At 46.9% G+C, this 17,504-nt stretch overlaps 1 protein-coding gene and 1 long non-coding RNA gene across 2 annotated transcripts; one reads left to right on the forward strand and one right to left on the reverse strand.

Annotated features, from left to right (window-relative positions):
- The first annotated feature begins 4,866 nt into the window (after positions 1 to 4,866).
- Positions 4,867 to 16,257, forward strand: POLB (DNA polymerase beta). The gene is made up of 14 exons (XM_048047346.2): positions 4,867 to 5,432; positions 5,500 to 5,557; positions 5,649 to 5,715; positions 6,222 to 6,296; positions 7,579 to 7,637; positions 8,955 to 9,004; positions 9,451 to 9,502; positions 10,259 to 10,313; positions 10,401 to 10,473; positions 10,873 to 10,943; positions 11,680 to 11,766; positions 13,239 to 13,303; positions 13,756 to 13,895; positions 14,490 to 16,257. The coding sequence occupies exons 1-14, from the start codon at positions 5,372 to 5,374 to the stop codon at positions 14,582 to 14,584; spliced, it is 1,008 nt and encodes a 335-aa protein (XP_047903303.1). The 5' UTR covers positions 4,867 to 5,371; the 3' UTR covers positions 14,585 to 16,257.
- LOC125179921 (uncharacterized) lies at positions 8,828 to 17,485 on the reverse strand. Its single transcript, XR_007157989.2, has 3 exons — positions 17,181 to 17,485; positions 13,229 to 13,309; positions 8,828 to 9,104 (listed from the first exon to the last, which is right to left on the reverse strand). It is a non-coding gene; the product is annotated as an uncharacterized lncRNA (long non-coding RNA).
- Positions 17,486 to 17,504: the final 19 nt, after the last annotated feature.

A 17,504-nucleotide genomic window follows, 5' to 3' on the forward strand; every position in this document is an offset into this window, starting at 1 on the left:
AGTTAGACCCGAAAAAACACGTACGGTGCCACTTTCTGCCATCAAAAAGTGCTCTCAGCGGAAGCCTTTGGGTACACCTGAACTCCCTGGGGGAGCCTTTACGCAACCCCACACTCAACAGGACTCTGCGTCTTCACTCTTTCCTAACAACCCTAAACATAACCCTAACCGGAACAAGAAGCTGAACCCGAGTTAGACCCGAAAAAACACGTACGGTGCCACTTTCTGCCATCAAAAAGTGCTCTCAGCGGAAGCCTTTGGCTACACCTGAACTCCCTGGGGGAGCCTTTACGCAACCCCACACTCAACAGGACTCTGCGCCCTCACTCTTTCCTAACAACCCTAAACATAACCCTAACCGCAACAAGAAGCTGAACCCAAGTTAGACCCGAAAAAACACGTACGGTGCCTTTTTCTGCCATCAAAAAGTGCTCTCAGCGGAAGCCTTTGGGTACACCTGAACTCCCTGGGGGAGCCTTTACGCAACCCCACACTCAACAGGCCTTCACTCTTTCGAAACAACCCTAACCCGAACACTAACAATAACCCTAAACCCTAACCCTAACCCTAACCGTAACCCTAAACCTAACGCTAACCCTAACCCTAACACTAACCCTAACCCTAGCCCTAACCCTAAACCCTAAACCCTAATCCCTAAACCCTAACTCAAAACCCTAACCCTAAACACTAAACCTAAACCCTAACCCTAACCCCTAACCCTAACCCTAACCCTAACCTTAATCCTGACCCTAACCCTAACCCTAAACCTAAACATAACCCTATGCCGAACCATAAACCTAACCCTAAGCCGAACCCTACTTAGACCCTTAAAAAGACATACGGTGCCACTTTCTGCCATCAAAAAGGGCTCTCAGCGGAAGCCTTTAGGTACACCTGATCTCCCTGGGGGAGCCTTTACGCAACCCCACACTCAGCAGGACTCTGCGCCTTCACTCTTTCCTAACAACCCTAAACATAACCCTAACCGGAACAAGAAGCTGAACCCGAGTTAGACCCGAAAAAACATGTATGGCGCCACTTTCTGCCATCAAAAAGTGCTCCCAGCAGAAGCACTTTTTGCATGTGGGCTTCCGTAAAGGCTCCCCAAGGGAGTTCAGGTGCACCCAACGTCTTCCCACCCTCCTTTTTTGGGTTTCCCCCCAATATTAAGAGTTCTTCCGTCCAATTTTGCGGGACCCCACAATTTTGAGGTTCCTTCCCCTAACTTGGGGCTTCAACCCTTCAAGTTTGCGGGGGCTCCCACCCTCTTATTTTGGCCTTCTGCCCTAATACTAGGCCTAACCCCTAAGAACCCTGACCCCTAACCCTATGGCACCCACAGATCTAACCCTAACCCCTACCTCAAATAACCCTAGAAACCCTAACCCTAAAAACCCTTACAGCCCTAACCCGATAAAATTTACCACACTAAACCCCTGAAGACCTACACCTAAAACCCCTAACCCTAAAAATTAAGACCCTCTAAACCCTAACCCAAAAAATTTAGACTCTGAAGGCCCTAACCCTGGAGACCCTAACCTTAAAAAAAAAATAAGACCTTAAAACCCTAACCCTAAATACCTAACCATAAATAAAACCCTAAGACCCTAACCCTAAAAACCCTATCAACACTAAAACCCCAAAAAACTTTAAAACTTTAACACACTAACGCCCAAACCCTAACCCTTATAACTCCAACCCTAACAACCTTAAAATCCTAACCCTAATCTCTGGAAACCCTAACCCTGAAACCCAACCCTAGTGCATTAGCCCTGAAACCTTAAAACCCTAACACCTTGTTAGAAACACTCTGTAACCAATAACATAGGCTCAGGCAAGGATCTCAGTGAGGTAGCATTTTTATTCACGATTGCAATGGCAGGCGTCCCACAAGCCACCTACTAGTTCCATAACACAGTTTATATAATTTTTTTTTCCTCTCGGTGACCAGGACCCTCCCCAGTTTCCCCACTGACTGGGTAATCCATGTTCACAATCTATCCGGTGCTTCACAGAAAATACACAGCTGCTGGCCTGTTACAAGTCAATTTCCTTTTTTTCTTGACTGTTTTCCTCTTTGAGGTGGTAATGTTTCTTACACCGTGATTTCCACCCAATTGCTCTAAGGATTCTGGTTGTCTGCATTTCACAAGGTTCTCTGGTAAGCTTTCTTATCACTGTGAGCATATCTCAATACCACCTTCCTTCCCTCTAAACAATGTGACTCTGTGCAAAAACATTTTTATTCCCCCAACCTTGATCCCCTTACCTATCCCCTTACCCTATCCACACCTGGATGCAGACCCCAACTGTCCACAAGCAGCTCCCAATCCCCCCCCCCCTCCCCCCCATGAACTGGACCCCACCGCACCCAGATGCAGGCCCCAGGTCCTGGCCCCAGCCCCCACCCCCCAGACGCAGGCCCCAAAGGTGTACAACCAGCTCCCAACCTGCCCCCCCAGAGGCAGGCCCCAACCCCCCCCCCCCCCAAGACATAGGACCCAAAGGCGTACAACCAGCTCCCACCGCCCCCCTCAAAGGGAGATCCCAAAGCCCGCCAGAGGACCCTAGAGTGTACAAGCAGCTCCCAACCCCCCCGGCACAGACTCCAACCCCCCCCAAACACAGGCCCCAAAGGCGTACAAGCAACTCCCCACCCTCCGCAGAGGCAAGTCCCAAAGGTGTACAAACAGCCCCACCCCCCCCCAAGACCCAGACCCCTACAGTGTACAAGCAGCTCCCAATCACCCCCAGTGGGAGGCCCCAACCCCCCCCAGAGGGAGGCCCCTAGAGTGTACAAGCAGCTCACAACCACGCCCAAGGCCAGCACCTACAGTGCAAAAGCCACTCCCAACCCCCCCCAAACACAGGCCCCAAAAGTGTACAAGCAGCTCCCAGCTCCCCCAACGTGGCCACCTACAGCAGACAAGCACCTCCCACCCCCCCCCCAGCTGCAGACCCCAAAGCTGTACAAGCAGCTACAAACCCTGCACAAGGCAGGACCCTGCAGCGTACAAGCAGCTCCCAACCCCCCCAGATGCAAGTCCCAAAGGTGTACAAGCAGCTCCCAACCCCCCCAGATGCAGATCCCTGCATTGTACAAGCAGCTCCCAACACCCCCCCAAATGCAAGCCCCTGCTGTGTACAGCTCAGTGCAGCTCAGTGCACTGTGTACAAGCACCCCAGGTCACCGGGGTGGGTGCTCCGGGGCGCAAGGGGCCCGCTGGGGGTCACCGGGGTGGGTGCTCCGGGGTGCCAGGGGGCCCATCGGGGGTCACTGGGTGGGTCCTATGTGGTGCCCGGGGGCCCACCGGGGGTCACCGGGGTGGGCCCTATGGGCTGCCCGGGGGCCCGTCGGGGTCACTGGGGTGGGTGCTCTGGGGCGCCAGGGGGCCCGCCGGCAGTCACCAGGGTGGGTCCTATGGGCGCCTGGGGGCCTGCCGGGGGTCACAGGGGTGGGTCCTATGGGGTGCTCCGGGGGCCCACCGGGGGCCACCAGGGTGGGTCATCTGGGCCACCCGGGGGCCCGCCGGGGGTCCTTCCCCTAATTTGGAGGTTCGCCCTCCCAGTTTTGGGCTTCTCCCCCCAATTTTGGGAATTCCCCCCCAATTCCGGGGATTCCCCCCACAATTTTGGGGTCCCCCACCATCTTTTTTGGCCTGCCACCCTAATATTAAGGTTCTTTCCCCCAATGTTGGGGTTCTCACCACATTTTTGTGGTTCCTTCCCCTAATTTGGGGCTTTGCCCCCCCCGAGTTTTGGGGATTCCACCCCAGTTTTGGGGGTCCCCCCCTCAATTTTGGAGTTCCACCCTTCCATTTAAGGGTTCTTCCCCCCAATTTTGGGGTTGCCTCCCACAATTTTTGGGTTCCTTCCCCCTAATTTGGGGCTTCACAGCCCAAATTTTGGGGATTCCCCCCTAATTTTGGGGAACCCCCTTAATTTTCTGGGAGGCGGACATCTGGGGGAGGGCACCTGGATACAGGGGGTGGTCACCTTTGGGGGGAGACAGTGGAGTGACACAACTGGGGTGGGGGTACACCTGGGGGGGGGGGGCAGTATTGGGGGGGAATCCCTGGGGGAGGGGGAAATCCTGGGGGAGGGGGAAATCCCTGGTGGGGGGATCCCCCCCCATCATCCTTTTTTGGGTTTCTGCCCTAATATTAGGGTTCTTCCACCCAATTTTGGGGTTCCCTCCACAATTTTGGGGTTCTTTCCCCCTAATTTGGGGATTCACCCACCTGATTTTGGCCCCCCCCCCCCAATTTTGGGTTCCCCCACCCTCCTATTTTGGCCTTCCCCCCTAATATTAGGCTTCTTCCCCCTAATTTTGTGTTCCCCCCTAATTTTGGGCCTTCCCCCCCCCCAGTTTTGGGGTTCAACCCCGGATGTGGGGTGGGAGGGGGGTGTGGGGGTGTTATGGGGACATGTTGGGGGGGAAGGAGCCGGGGGGGTTATGGGGTCGGGGGGTGGGTTATGGCCCGGGGGGGGGGGGGGGGGGGGGGGGGGATGGGGACAATGACACTGCAGGCTGTGCCCCCCCCCCCCCCCCCGCGGCGCAGTACTACGGCACCATCTCCCTGCGGACACCCCCCCCCCCCCCAGCTGTTCCGTGTCATCTTCGACACGGGCTCGGCCGACCTCTGGGCGCCCTCGGCCGGCTGCTGCCTGCTGCACCTGGCCTGCTGTAGGGGCGGGGCCTCGAAAAGGGGGCGGGGCTTAGATGGGCGGGCATGTGGGGGCGGGGCACGTGGGGGCGGGGCACGAGGGGTGCTGCGTCTGAGGTGGGCGGGGCTTGATAAAGGGGGCGTGGCTTGGAGGGGGGGGACAAGGGTTGGATGGGGCGGTCTAACAAGAAACACGAGGAAAAAAAATGTTTTGGCACCAGACTTGGTAACAAAAGCGCAGGAAGTGCCACGCATAGCAGGGATGCTGCTCCGTGGGCACGCATACCGTAACGACAAGCTGCTTCCTGGGTTTGCTTGGCGCGGGGAGAAGACTCGTGCTAGGTCGATATTCAGAGGAACAGCATCGGTCAGGATGCACGTGGCCACACGGAAGGAGCGCTTCTGTGGTTTTTGCAGAGATGTTACGTTGCGTAGGAGGAAGGAATGGGGTGTTGAGGTATGCTTGCAGTGATAAGAAAGCTTACCAGGCGAAAAAAAAACTAGAAATAGCAAGCAGCCAGCACTTCAGCTTCGGGAGGCCTCGCAGCGGCTGAGGCACGAAGCTCCTCCCGGCGCCCGCACCGCGCCGGCGCGGCCGCGGGGACGCGCGTGCGCGTGAAGGCGGTCGCGCGCACTGACGTCACCGCCGGAAGCGCCGCCGCGTCGTTTCTGCCGGGTGCCGCCGCCCGGTGCCGCCGCCCGCGATGAGCAAGCGGAAGGCCCCGGCGGGGAGCCCCAACCAGGGCATCACGGACCTCCTGACGGGTAGGGGGGGGGGAGGGAGCCGCGCCGCGCCGCGCCTCGGCCGCTCCAACCGTGTTTCTCCCCGCAGAGCTGGCGAACTACGAGCGGAACGTGAACCGGGCCATCCACAAGTACAACGCGTACAGGTAACCCCCCCCCCCCCCGCCGCTCCCGGGTTCCCGTGCGGGGTCTGCAGGGCCCCGCCCGGGCTGGGCGTTGACCCGCGCTGTTCCGCAGGAAGGCAGCCTCCGTTATCGCCCGGTACCCCAGCGAGATACGGAGCGGGGCCGAAGCCAAGAAGCTGGTAGGTGTCCGTGCCCTGCCTGCCGGCGGCACACCCGGCGGCAGCCGGGGGGGCGATGCCGCGGTGGGGCTGCGGTTCCCGGGAGGAGGGGGGCGGTGCAAGGGCGGCCCGGCCCGTGCCAGCTCCTCGTCCCAGCGGCCAGCTCGGGGCAGGGCGTGGGTGCGGCGTGTGGCTGCTGCGGGGGTCTCACAGAGTCACCTGGGGCCTCCAGCTGTCTCTGTGCGTGAAGGGCTTCTGTGGTGGCAGATTTCCCCTTCGTTGCTTTACTGCCCCGCTAAATTTGGAGGACAGTCGAAATCAAAGCCTTGTCTAGAAAAAATAATACAGTCGTCGAACTACTGCATTTATGCTGCTCGTGTGGAACCCTGCATGCTGTTGTTCCCTTATGGACCGATGTTTTATTGTGGTTTAAATGACATCATAGTTCTTTCTGTGGAGCTTTCTTTTTTTCCTGGCTATAAGTGATCCTGAGGTTAACTGGTGTTTCCTCCTCCCCAAATATTTAGGACGGAGTTGGTGCTAAAATAGCAGAGAAAATTGATGAGTTTTTATCCACTGGAAAACTACGCAAATTGGAAAAGGTGTGTTTCTTCCCTTGTGCTGTATTTCTCGGTACTTGGTTTTCTTTGTACGTCGCAACGTAGCCTGCTTGCTATGTGCAATTTCTAATGCTCTCTGTGGTGAGACTCAAGTCAAGCATTAGAATCACAGAATGGCTTGGGTTGGAAGGAACCTTAAAGATCATCCAGTTCCAACCCCCCTGCAGTGGCCAGGGACACCTTTCCCTAGACCAGGTTGCTCAAAACCCCATCCAGCCTGGCCTTGAGCACTTCTAGGGATGGGGCATCCACAGCTCCTCTGGGCAGCCTGTGCCAGTGCCTCACCACCCTCTTTGTAAAGAGCTTCTTTCTAACATCTAATCTGAATCCATCCTCTTTTAGCTTAAAGCCATTACTTCTTGTCCTTTCACTACGCTGTCTGACAAGGAGTCCCTCCACAGCTTTCCTCTAGGCCCCATTTAGGTATTGGAAGGCCACTCGGAGGTCTGCCCAGAGCCTTCTCTTCTCCAGGCTGAACCGCCCCAACTCCCTCAGTCTGTTTTTGTAGATAGGTGTTCCAGCCCTCTGGTCATCCGCATGGACCTCCTCTGGATGCGCTCTAATAGATCTGTCCTTTCTGTGCTGGGGGCCCCAGAGCTGAATGCAGGGCTCCAGCTGTGGTCTCAGGAGAGAGGAGCAGAGGGGGAGAATCACCTCCCTTGACCAGCTGGTCATGCTACTTTTGATGCAGCCCAGGGCACGGGTGGCTTTCTGGGCTGCAAACGCACATTGCCAGCTCTTTTTGAGTTTCTCATCAACCGACACCCCCAGGTCCTTCTCCTAGGGGCTGCTCTGAATCCATTCTCCACCCAGCCTGTGTTTGTGCTTGGGATTGCCCCGACCCAGCTGCAGGACCTTGCACTTGGCGCTGTTGAATGGTTGGCGTGGAGTCTGTGCTGAGTACAAAGCAAGGAACTAGAAGTTCTGCCAAAGTTTCAGTATTACCTACTTCTGAAAATATTTGAGATTATATAATCAGTATGTGAATGTTTTCCGTGAGAAGTGGAATTATGACTCTGGAAGGCTGTTGAGTTCTGAGTTTTAAGCATGCTGTTCACCTTCGCATGGGAAGTCAAGATAGTTTGTAGGCATGGTACATATGGCACTGTAGCAATGCACAGTTCTACTGTTGGTGCTGTTTTGTTCTGATTTGTAGTAGCTCTCCCAAGCAGAATCTGACCAAGTTGTTTTATCTTCTTAAGCTTCCTTTATGTACTGCAAATGGAGCAAAGAAGACTTGGTTTGTGTTGTTTTGTTTTTGCAGATTCGACAAGATGATACAAGTGCATCTATCAACCTCCTGACACGAGTTACTGGCATTGGGTAACGCTTAGTTATTTTGGTGGTGTTTTGTTGTTGTTGCTTGTTCATTTGCTTGTTCTTGTTTGTTTTATTTGGTGGAGTTATAAACAGAAATTGTGTGATTATAAATTCTGAAAAGAATGAGTTTGGGCTGCTGCTGTAGTACCCACACCAAGACCTCAGAGTTGCGGAGACAATTGCACAAGAAGAAAAGACAGTTGTCAATTACAGACTTTGCAGTAGAGGAATGGAAGTGGAAAGCTCCTGTGTGCAAGCTGAAAAGGGAAGGAGAAAATAGGTGATTAAAAACATAACCATGAAAAATACAGAAGAGTAGAATTGCTTAGGTGAAGTAGGAGTCTTTGGGACTTACAGTGTGAAATTTGGCCAGGGATAATGGTATTTTGGTGCTGTTTGTAAAAGAAGCAGAGTCCTGAAAAAGCTCCCCCCCCCCCCCCCCCAAAAAAAAAAAAAAAAAAGGAGGAGGCTTTTCAGAAAGGTGCTGTTAGAAGGTCCCAAACCTGTTCCAGTTTCTGTTCTGTGCTTAGGGAATCCCCAGCAGAAAAGAGCTCAGCTTTCACGCACATGCATCAAAAAACAACAGTGGTAGAGATCAGTTTCCTGAGTGTGTGGGGCTGTGATACTGCTTGCTGAGAATAGGTTTGACTGAATTAGGGACCTGTGAGTCCTTAGAAACAAAGCAGAGTAGAATGTTATGGGGAGGGGGAGGGAAGAGCAGTATTCAAGACCCTTGAGGTTGAGGACAGAGAATGTTATGGATCTCCAGTAATTCTCCGAGTGAAGATTTGCTCAAAGTTTGAGGATACTGATGTTGTGATTGTCACAAAGTCTCCAGCCAAATTGGAATTGGGACTACTTTGTTGTACTGGAGGTTGCAAGCTGGAGCCTTGTGGATTTTTTGTTTGTTTCTGTTTGTTTTTAAATGCTACTCTAAAGACACTTTTGTTGTTGCTGCTATCAGCTGGTTTAGAGACTATTCACGGTTAAAGTAGTTCTTATCGCACATCCAGTTACATCCCAGTATAGCTGTCTAAAGCACTATTGCCTGTTTGGTGAGATTTTGTTAATTTATTTGCTTTTTTAAATTATACGTCACTATATAGTTCTGTCAGTGCTAAAAATGTGCAGGCCAAGCCTTGGATAGCCATCTCTGTTTCAAAGTAAAAATTGAAAATGTGCATGCCAAAAGGTAAGCATTAGAAGCAACTTTAATCTTGGCCTCAAAGAACCCAGGGAGTTACTATGAATACAAACGTCCTTTTCAGTGTTGTAAGACTCTTGCTGTTCCTGATTGCATCTTGCTTTGTCTCTTTGTAGTCCAGCTGCTGCCAGGAAGTTTGTTGAGGAAGGAATTAAAACTCTAGAGGGTGAGTGTAACTTCGGGTCATCAGTTCACACTCCAATAAAGTTTCTTTTGTCAAGCTGCCTGTTTCACAATAGTACTGCGATAGCGGATGTGCCTTCCTTCTGGGGAAAGTATATTTACAAGAAAAAAAAAGCTGAAGTTAGTGAACAGGCTAAAGGCATTATATACGCATTTACAATAAAGTACTTATATAAAGAGATTACACTGAAAATAACATTGAATTTTGTCTCTCAAGTGAATAGTCCATTGAAGTCTTTATCAGGAAGGTGCGCTAATCATTTCTTCTCATGCTATCAGCTGTTGAGCAGTCTGCTTAAAATCTCTTCGTTGTGTTTGAGGTTGCTATTTGCTTGTTAGATACTCTTCATTTGCATCACCTTTGCATTGTTGGAAACTTACTGTAAGACTTTTTACCCTCAAGTAATTTGTTTTCACTAATCCTTCTAGATCTGAGAAAAAATGAGCACAAGCTGACCCATCACCAGCGAATTGGGTTGAAGTAAGCTTTCTTGGGTGCAAGTGCTTGGCTTTTCTAATGACTCCTTTAGACACCAGAATGTAATGTAAGGTTACACAGGCCAATGAGTCCTGTTTCATCTGCATGCTTTTTGGCAGTTTTTTGCTTTTGTTTCATTGGAGTTGAAATTCAGTAGGGATTGGAATGGATGAGTCACACATGTCAGGTAATGTGTGGCTCCCAGGCCGCGGTACCACTGCTAGTACCTCCTGTCGGTGGTTCTGGTGCTGCAAAAGGGAAGAATGTGCCTGCTGGTCAGGCATCATTGTTTCACCTGGCCTCTTTTCCATGGCCAAGGAGCAGGCTGGCAGTCTGTTTTCTACGGCTCCGTGTGTAACTATTCAAGGAGCTTTATTTGGCTTTTGGCAACGTAGGCCACCTCTGACCAGGGGTGAGGGACCTGTTCCTGCTTATTGCTGATGGACCGAGTTTTGTCAGATACCTTTTTTATTTTCGGAGGGCTATGTAAATATAAACCACTGACCATATGGTAATATTACTCCCAAGTCATAGCAGCTCTTTAGATATAGTGGAAAAACAAGCATGAAGCTATCTTCTAAGCACTGTCAAACTTGCACATCTATTGCTTGGAAGGATATTTTCTAAATTCTTTGTGGTGAGAACGGGGAGCTTTTGGTGAGACAATGTTTATTGTTTCTTCTGATAACACGTTTAATTGTCAAGAATTCTAAGATGTGACCCTTACCACTAAGTCAGCCGCTTTTATTCTACACTCAGATATTTTGAAGACTTTGAAAAAAGAATCCCAAGGGAAGAAATGCTGCAAATGCAGGTAAGAAAATCTCTGTTGAGAACTTGAGGCAGTGAGGGCCAATGAATGACTGGCACCTTTAAATGCTCATCTGTCCTCTTTCCGTAGGAAATTGTGCTGAAAGAGGTAAAGAACCTTGACCCAAAGTATATTGCTACAGTCTGTGGCAGTTTTAGACGAGGTTGGTACACTGCGATCTTGTTGTGTTTTAATTAGGGCTAATAAACAAGACTCATTAATATATGTTCTTCTGGAGAGTGCGTTTATGCTAAAATTCAGCTTTCTGTGTTAGCATTGTCTTAACTGGTTAGTTCAGTGATGAAATGTCCACATAAATCCTTTAAATGAAGTGTTTGTGCTTCACTGCTAGAGAGTATAGCAGCAAATTTTTGGTTGTTTTTCTGAGAAATGTGGTGATGTCAAAAGAGTGGGGCTCTCTTCCCTTAAGATCAGTTTTTGTAAATACCTTGAATATTCACTGACTATTTTCTACTAGAAAGATGAGGTTAGATGTACGTTCATCAATGTTCATATGCTTTCTGTCTTATACAGGATTTTTCTTTGCTTCTTACTTGCCTAGGTGCAGAGTCGAGTGGTGATATGGATGTTCTCTTAACCCATCCAACTTTCACATCTGAAGCATCCAAACAGGTGTGTTTCTCTGCTATTGTGGATCAGTACTGTGCGTTACTTCCAGAAGGGCATGTTTAAATTCAGAAGATATGTAATCTCAGACTTGCACTGCAGCTTCCTGCATCTTTTTGTTACTGTAATAGTAAACTCAACTCTTTGATCACCTTGTTTATTTTGAGGATTTGAAATCGCTTCTCGGGTCTGTGCATTATGTTGCGTTCTCAGTGTAGTATATTTACTCTTATTCTTCCCTCCATCTTCATCCCTTAAACTCCCCAGATGCACATGCTTTACAAGGTAGAATTTTAAGAACTAGCTGAATAAAGCAGGGATTAAAGGCAGCGTCACTATCTCTTCATGTAGCCACATGCTTTCAGAGAAGCAAATGTCCTGCTGCCCTTACCATCTGTTGCGGCTAACCCTTGAGAAGTCCTAGTGATACTATGTTTCTTGTGTTGCTTCTGTAGATTTGTTGCTTGAGAGTTGAAAACTCAAACCAACAAAGAGGCTTTGTCATTTCAAATGGAAGCAATCTGACATGGATTTCACAGGAAACTCCTTATTTCATAATTGTAATTTCATTAGCTTCTTCTCACTATTAACTCTCATCTTTTCCCCCTCAAAGTTCATATGCAATAGCATATACATCATTATGGTGATGTCCTGTAGTTATGTGGTTATGTCCTGTGCGTAAACAAGTAAGATATTGTTGCTTGTGAAGTAATTTTTTCTTCTGTGTTGTCACTGTTCCTAGTCAAAACTTCTGCATCGAGTTGTAGAACAGCTGGAAAAAGTCCACTTTGTCACGGATGTGCTGTCTAAAGGTGACACCAAATTCATGGTAAGGTTTTTTGTGGTGGGGGAGTGTGGCGGAGATTACCTCTCATGACAGAAACTAGGATATACACGTCAAATTTTGCTTAGACTGCCGGAGTTGTAGTTTTCTTGGTTTTTATCTATTTATTTTTTTTTCAGTTGCCTTTTAGTGAATCTCCCATTAAAATTTCAGTATTCAGAAATCTGCAGGTACTCATCTAGCTTTGAACCCCACTGATACAACCTTCGTGACACACTATATCAACTACAGTTAAAAGATACTTGTTTTCCCAAGATAAAAGGGGCTGTTAGGGTTGAGGACTTGTTTGTTTGTTTATAGTTGAAATTAGAGCTCAAAGAACCCTGTTAAGACTTTGTTTTCAGTTTAGTTTGTGTTGCGTTCTGAGAGGGAATTAAACTTAATGTCTTTTTAGGCTTGATCTTTAGGAGGAATAAACCAAAACTACCCTCATTTTTGCCAAATTGATTGTGTATACCATATGGGTTTAAAGCTAAATACATATATATATATATATATATATGTATATGTATGTATGTATGTATAGGTAAGCCAGAAGCGGAGATGCTCAACAGCGCAGGCTGAATTCACAGTTCTACAAGCTCATTATAGTTTGACCGCTTTTTCTGCATAATCCTATCAGTCTTAAAATAGTTGTACAGTAGCTCTTGCCTTCAAAGTGGAAGCTAACAAAGGAATGTTGTAAAAGGGGAAATATGATTGTAGCTGAGAATGAGAAAAACAAGTTACTGGAAGGAAACAGTCTTCATAGCTTCAAAAACACAGGCAATGTTAAGCTTTCAAAACAAAGCTAGGAATAGAAGTTGTCTTAGTATGAAGCTGTAGTCTGTGAGACAGTCTAATATGTAAACATTTTTCATCATTATGTTATTATGGTTCATTTCCCTGACCCTTATTGCACTGTCATTTTTGGTCATCGTAAACTCGATATGAGCCTTTTTCTTTAAATGTATGGATTGCATGGAGATTACAAAGCAGTTTGAAACGAAAAATGGTAGAGGATATCTCGGGGAAAAAAATCTGTACTTTTATTTGTATTAGCATGAGCTTTGTTTGCATTTTCCTGATCTTACTGATGTTTGTCCATACTGAAGAGCCTGATAATAATTAGGGTAGAGGGATGGAAAAGAAGTCCTGTGATTCCTCCTGCTGTAATAACTTAGGAAGTAATTATAGACTCTATTGAACTACAGTTCTCTTAGCAGCATAAAACAGTGATTCACAGTACTAATGATACCCAGCTCTTCTAATAAAATATTTAATCAGTTCAATAAGAATTTAATTCTTTTTTGCTCTTCAAGGTGACTGATGATCAAACCAGTATTATATATATTTGGAAATGTGTATTTCAAAAGGTTGTCTAGGGCTGGGCTGTTAAGAACAGTAGAGCCCTGTAGGGCTATCTCAAATATGTTTAACTTCACTTTGAATTTCTCACTTTCTTTACCTTCTCTCAGGGTGTCTGTCAGCTGCCAAATAAAGAAGATGGAACAGCCTATCCACATAGGAGAATTGATATCAGGTACACCTTTAAAAACAAAACCAACCAAACAAAAAAAAACACTTTAGCTATCTACTACATAATAGATATTTGCTTCGAGTCTGCATTCAAATTTCTATTCCCATGTCTAGAATATAGCATTTAACAGGTTTCCAATTACCTTGCATAGAAGCCACTGTACAACTGCCAGTTTAGAACAGGATATTAGCAAGAGTATTTCAAATCATAGCTTTCTATTCAATTTCATAATCATGACCTATGTTATCAATACTGCTTTGATATAAATTCTTTCTTGTCACTGGTGCAAGCACCATAACCATGCAGTGGCTGAACACCAGTAATGTACAGAATTCCAGCATGTGTGCACTTAAAAAGGCGGCAAACCTAGAACAGTGGCTGAGCAGCTGAACTCCAAATGGCTTGTAGCTTTATATTTGTCCTAAATCTATATTTTTCTTCCACTTCTATTCTAGGTTCATCCCTAAAGATCAATATTACTGTGGTGTACTGTATTTCACAGGCAGTGATATATTCAATAAGAACATGAGAACTCATGCTCTGGAAATGGGCTTCACAATCAATGAGTATACAATCCGTCCCTTGGGCGTCACTGGTCAGTCTGGGCCTTTACACATAGTTTTCTTTATAGTTCCGTGTTTTGTGTGATCATCTCCTTAAACCGGTGTCTCAGTGTATTGGAAGTCCTGGTAAATACTGTAGTTAATGAAATTTTTCACTGTGGCCTTTCTGGTACTTGACACCATTATAGCAGGGGGAGGCAGGCTACTAACGTATAGGCAGTATACAATAACCCTATCAGGCCACCTAATCTGCTTAGTCTTACTGATGTACAGGCTGGATTTTCAGTGTAATGCACAGCACATGTTTTCTTGTTCTTTTAGCATGATCTTTTTTTGTCCTTCTGTTGCTCTTTGGAGGAGGGCTTACTATATCGTATATATGTCTGTATAAATATATGTATTTTAATTGTATAACCATGTAGCCCCAAGGTTAATTGGTTATCTTTTTTCTTCTGACACTGAGAATTAATATCTAAATATTGTGTGAGTCTGTGGGCATTTGTTTTTTGTTTTTTTTTTTAATCTGTTTTGCTTACAGCAGTTTGTCTTAATCTTGCAATGCATTTGGCAGTCCAGGATTGTATGGAATTTCCACCTTTCAAATAGCATCTGTAATATGCTTGCAGGAGTTGCTGGGGAGGCCCTACCAGTAGAATGCGAGAAAGACATTTTTGACTACATCCAGTGGAAGTACAGAGAGCCAAAGGATCGGAGTGAATAATTGCTTGTCTAGCTTTGTGACTTGAAGAGACATTTTCATAGCTTTTCGTGAACATAGAAACTGCATATCCTTTCTTTGGATGTTAACTGCAAAAAACGTACATTAATGATGCTTTAAAGCAAGTCCATGGCATTAGTGCAAAATGTCTAGTAAAAATCAAATATTTTCTCCACTCTAGATAAAGAGGATGAGAATCCTAATGCAAGATAGTGCATCAGCACTATCTTATTGGCATGATAGATATCGACACTGGATAGTGTCGATACTTTGCCTTTTGATTTATTTGTCCTGGTAGGCTGAAATACTTTATCCCCCTTAAGCTACAACCATCCCTTGCGTCTTAAAGATGTTACTTTTCTGATTTTATGGTCTAATGCTTCTAATATTTTAAAATTTGACTTGGTTCTGACCCATTCCTTTTATTGTTCCTTTGTTCAGTTGTAACTTCTTACAGCTCTCTACAGACTTCAGTGCAAAAAAGGAACGGTATAGCTATAAATGTTCATGGAGGGTTTGATGTGGACGTGACTGGACAAAATTAAAAATCATGTACGTTAAGAAAAAATCAACCTGTCTTTCTTTCTCTCCCTCTCCCAATATTCGGAAGTGTTCTGAGATACATTTCTGCATAAAACTTTAAAGAGAGAAACACCCATTCTTGATGTAGGTCCCAGATTCTATTTTCGATGTAGGGTGTGACTTTATTTTTCCAACAGAAAGCCTTATCCAAAAACTTTGAGTGGTAAAGAACAAGCAGGGTCTCTGCTTTTTAGTAGTTACTCTCTCAAAACAAAAAAAAAAGTGAAATTGTCCAAGCTAGGCTTTTAACAGATGACTATTTAATCTAGCAGCAACATTCCTGCTTCTGAAGACACACTGTACCTCTTTGGTTGGCTAACCAGCCTTCTCCTGAACGAGATTCAGTTTTTGATTTGATGTAAGCATCTGCATCCTCGTAACTGCATGTTCTGCTAGCTCTTTCCTCTGATCTGTCTCTAGTTCTCAACTTTTTTATATACAAACCTGACAGCTCTGCTAGCTCCTTTTATATCATTTTGAGAGGTAACGACTATTCTGGACTTGAGAGGAGGTCCAATCAAGATTGCAGTACTTAATTGTATTTGAGACAATAATTCTGTTTATGAACTTCTTAGAGTGACTAGTTTTGATTAGTAAAATAGCAACTTTGACATATTACTGAGCATCTGTATGGAATGCATTGCTGTCTTTGTATCTGGATACCTTGTGGGATTATAAGGCAAATATAGAAGTGCAAGCTTGGAAAGCCAACTCAAATAAGAGACTTTATAGATAGTCCAATTGACTATTACTAATTCAATAATGTTGACTGATTTGTAAATATTTAGGTCCTCTAGCAGCCTTTGTGGAGTCAGAGAAGAATTTGTATTTGTACTGTCAGAATACATAGCCTTGAATGAATTGTGGAACAGACGGATATTTTTTACCTTACTTGAGCCTACAGAACACCACCTTTACTTGTTCTTATATAATTAGTGTTGATCATTCTTAGTAATAGAGATTATATATAGACTAATGCTCTTGCTTTTCCCTTATCTGATGTCTTCCACTGCCTCGTAGTAAAAAGACGTTTAGCTGCTGTATTCAGTGCTTTCTTCAACAATCAGCGGAAATAAAGTGACCTTTCAATCCACTGTTTGACTTCTTTATATAGGTGTCATTTTTAAAAGCATTCGAAAGCAGTAACACAAGCTTAGCGTTTACAAATGTTTCTTAGGTAGCACACAGCATTACACTGATGCAGTATCCATAATACTAGATAGCCCAGAAGACTACTTTGTCTTGGGACTGGAGACTGAATTTGCTGGCTTTGTATTCTTTCTCAATAGCACACTTATTTTTTCTGGGTGGAAGAAAAATGGCTTGTTCAGAGGTTGTTGTTTTTTTTTTTTCCTTAAACGATATAAAATGCTGTAGTTGTTTTTTGTTTTTCTTTTTTTTTCCCTCCACAGTATCACAGAATAGTTTGGGTTGGAAGAAACCTTAAAGATCATCCAGTTCCAACCCCCCTGCAGTGGCCAGGGACACCTTTCCCTAGACCAGGTTGCTCAAAGCCCCATCCAGCCTGGCCTTGAGCACTTCCAGGGATGGGGCATCCACAGCTCCTCTGGGCAGCCTGTGCCAGTGCCTCACCACCCTCTTAGTAAATAATTTTTCTAATGTCTAATATTAAATCTCCCCTCTTTCAGTTTAAAACTTACTGCTACACTCTTTGATGAAGAGTCCCTCCACAGCTTTCCTGTAGGCCCCCTTCGGGTATTGGAAATAACTTTCCTTCTCATCAAGTTATTATTCCTTATTCTGCGTTGCTTTGAGTTCCTTACGCTTTTTTCCTTCCACAGCACTGGACTGCACAATAGCAGGCACTGACAGCAGGCAGCTGCTGCAAGCCTTGAGTGTGTTAAAGGGAGTCTGTCAAAGGGGCTGTGCTGATACTGCGGTGCAGATGGAGGCCTGCATCTGGGCTTCCTCAGCGCTGGCTGCAGCTTCGGGCCGAGTTCGCTCCCGTCCCGGTTGCGAGGTCTTTTATCAGACTCGGGGGTGCCCATCTGCTTACCTCGGGGTGCCGCTGGGCCTTACTACGGCTGAGGAGCTCCAATTTCTGTCTGCGCGTAGCGCGAGCGGTAGCTCGACACGGACGTTAACGAGGAGGGGGCGGAAGGGGTCCGCGGCGCCACGCGGGCACGCTCGCAGCGGGCCCCTCCTCGGCCTCCTCCCTGCCCCGCGCGCACCTCGAGGGGCCGCGGCCGCGGCTGCCCGGGGCCGGCTGAACGCGGGGCCGGCCCCCGCCGCCTCTCCTCGCACCGGGGCCCGCCGGCGGCCAGGGGCCCGCGCGCGGAGGGGCCGCCGAGAGCAGCGGCTGCGGCGAGAACCCCGCCCC

The sequence above is a fragment of the Anser cygnoides genome, chromosome 26 (assembly GCF_040182565.1).
Source record: "Anser cygnoides isolate HZ-2024a breed goose chromosome 26, Taihu_goose_T2T_genome, whole genome shotgun sequence".
NCBI lineage: Eukaryota > Metazoa > Chordata > Aves > Anseriformes > Anatidae > Anser > Anser cygnoides.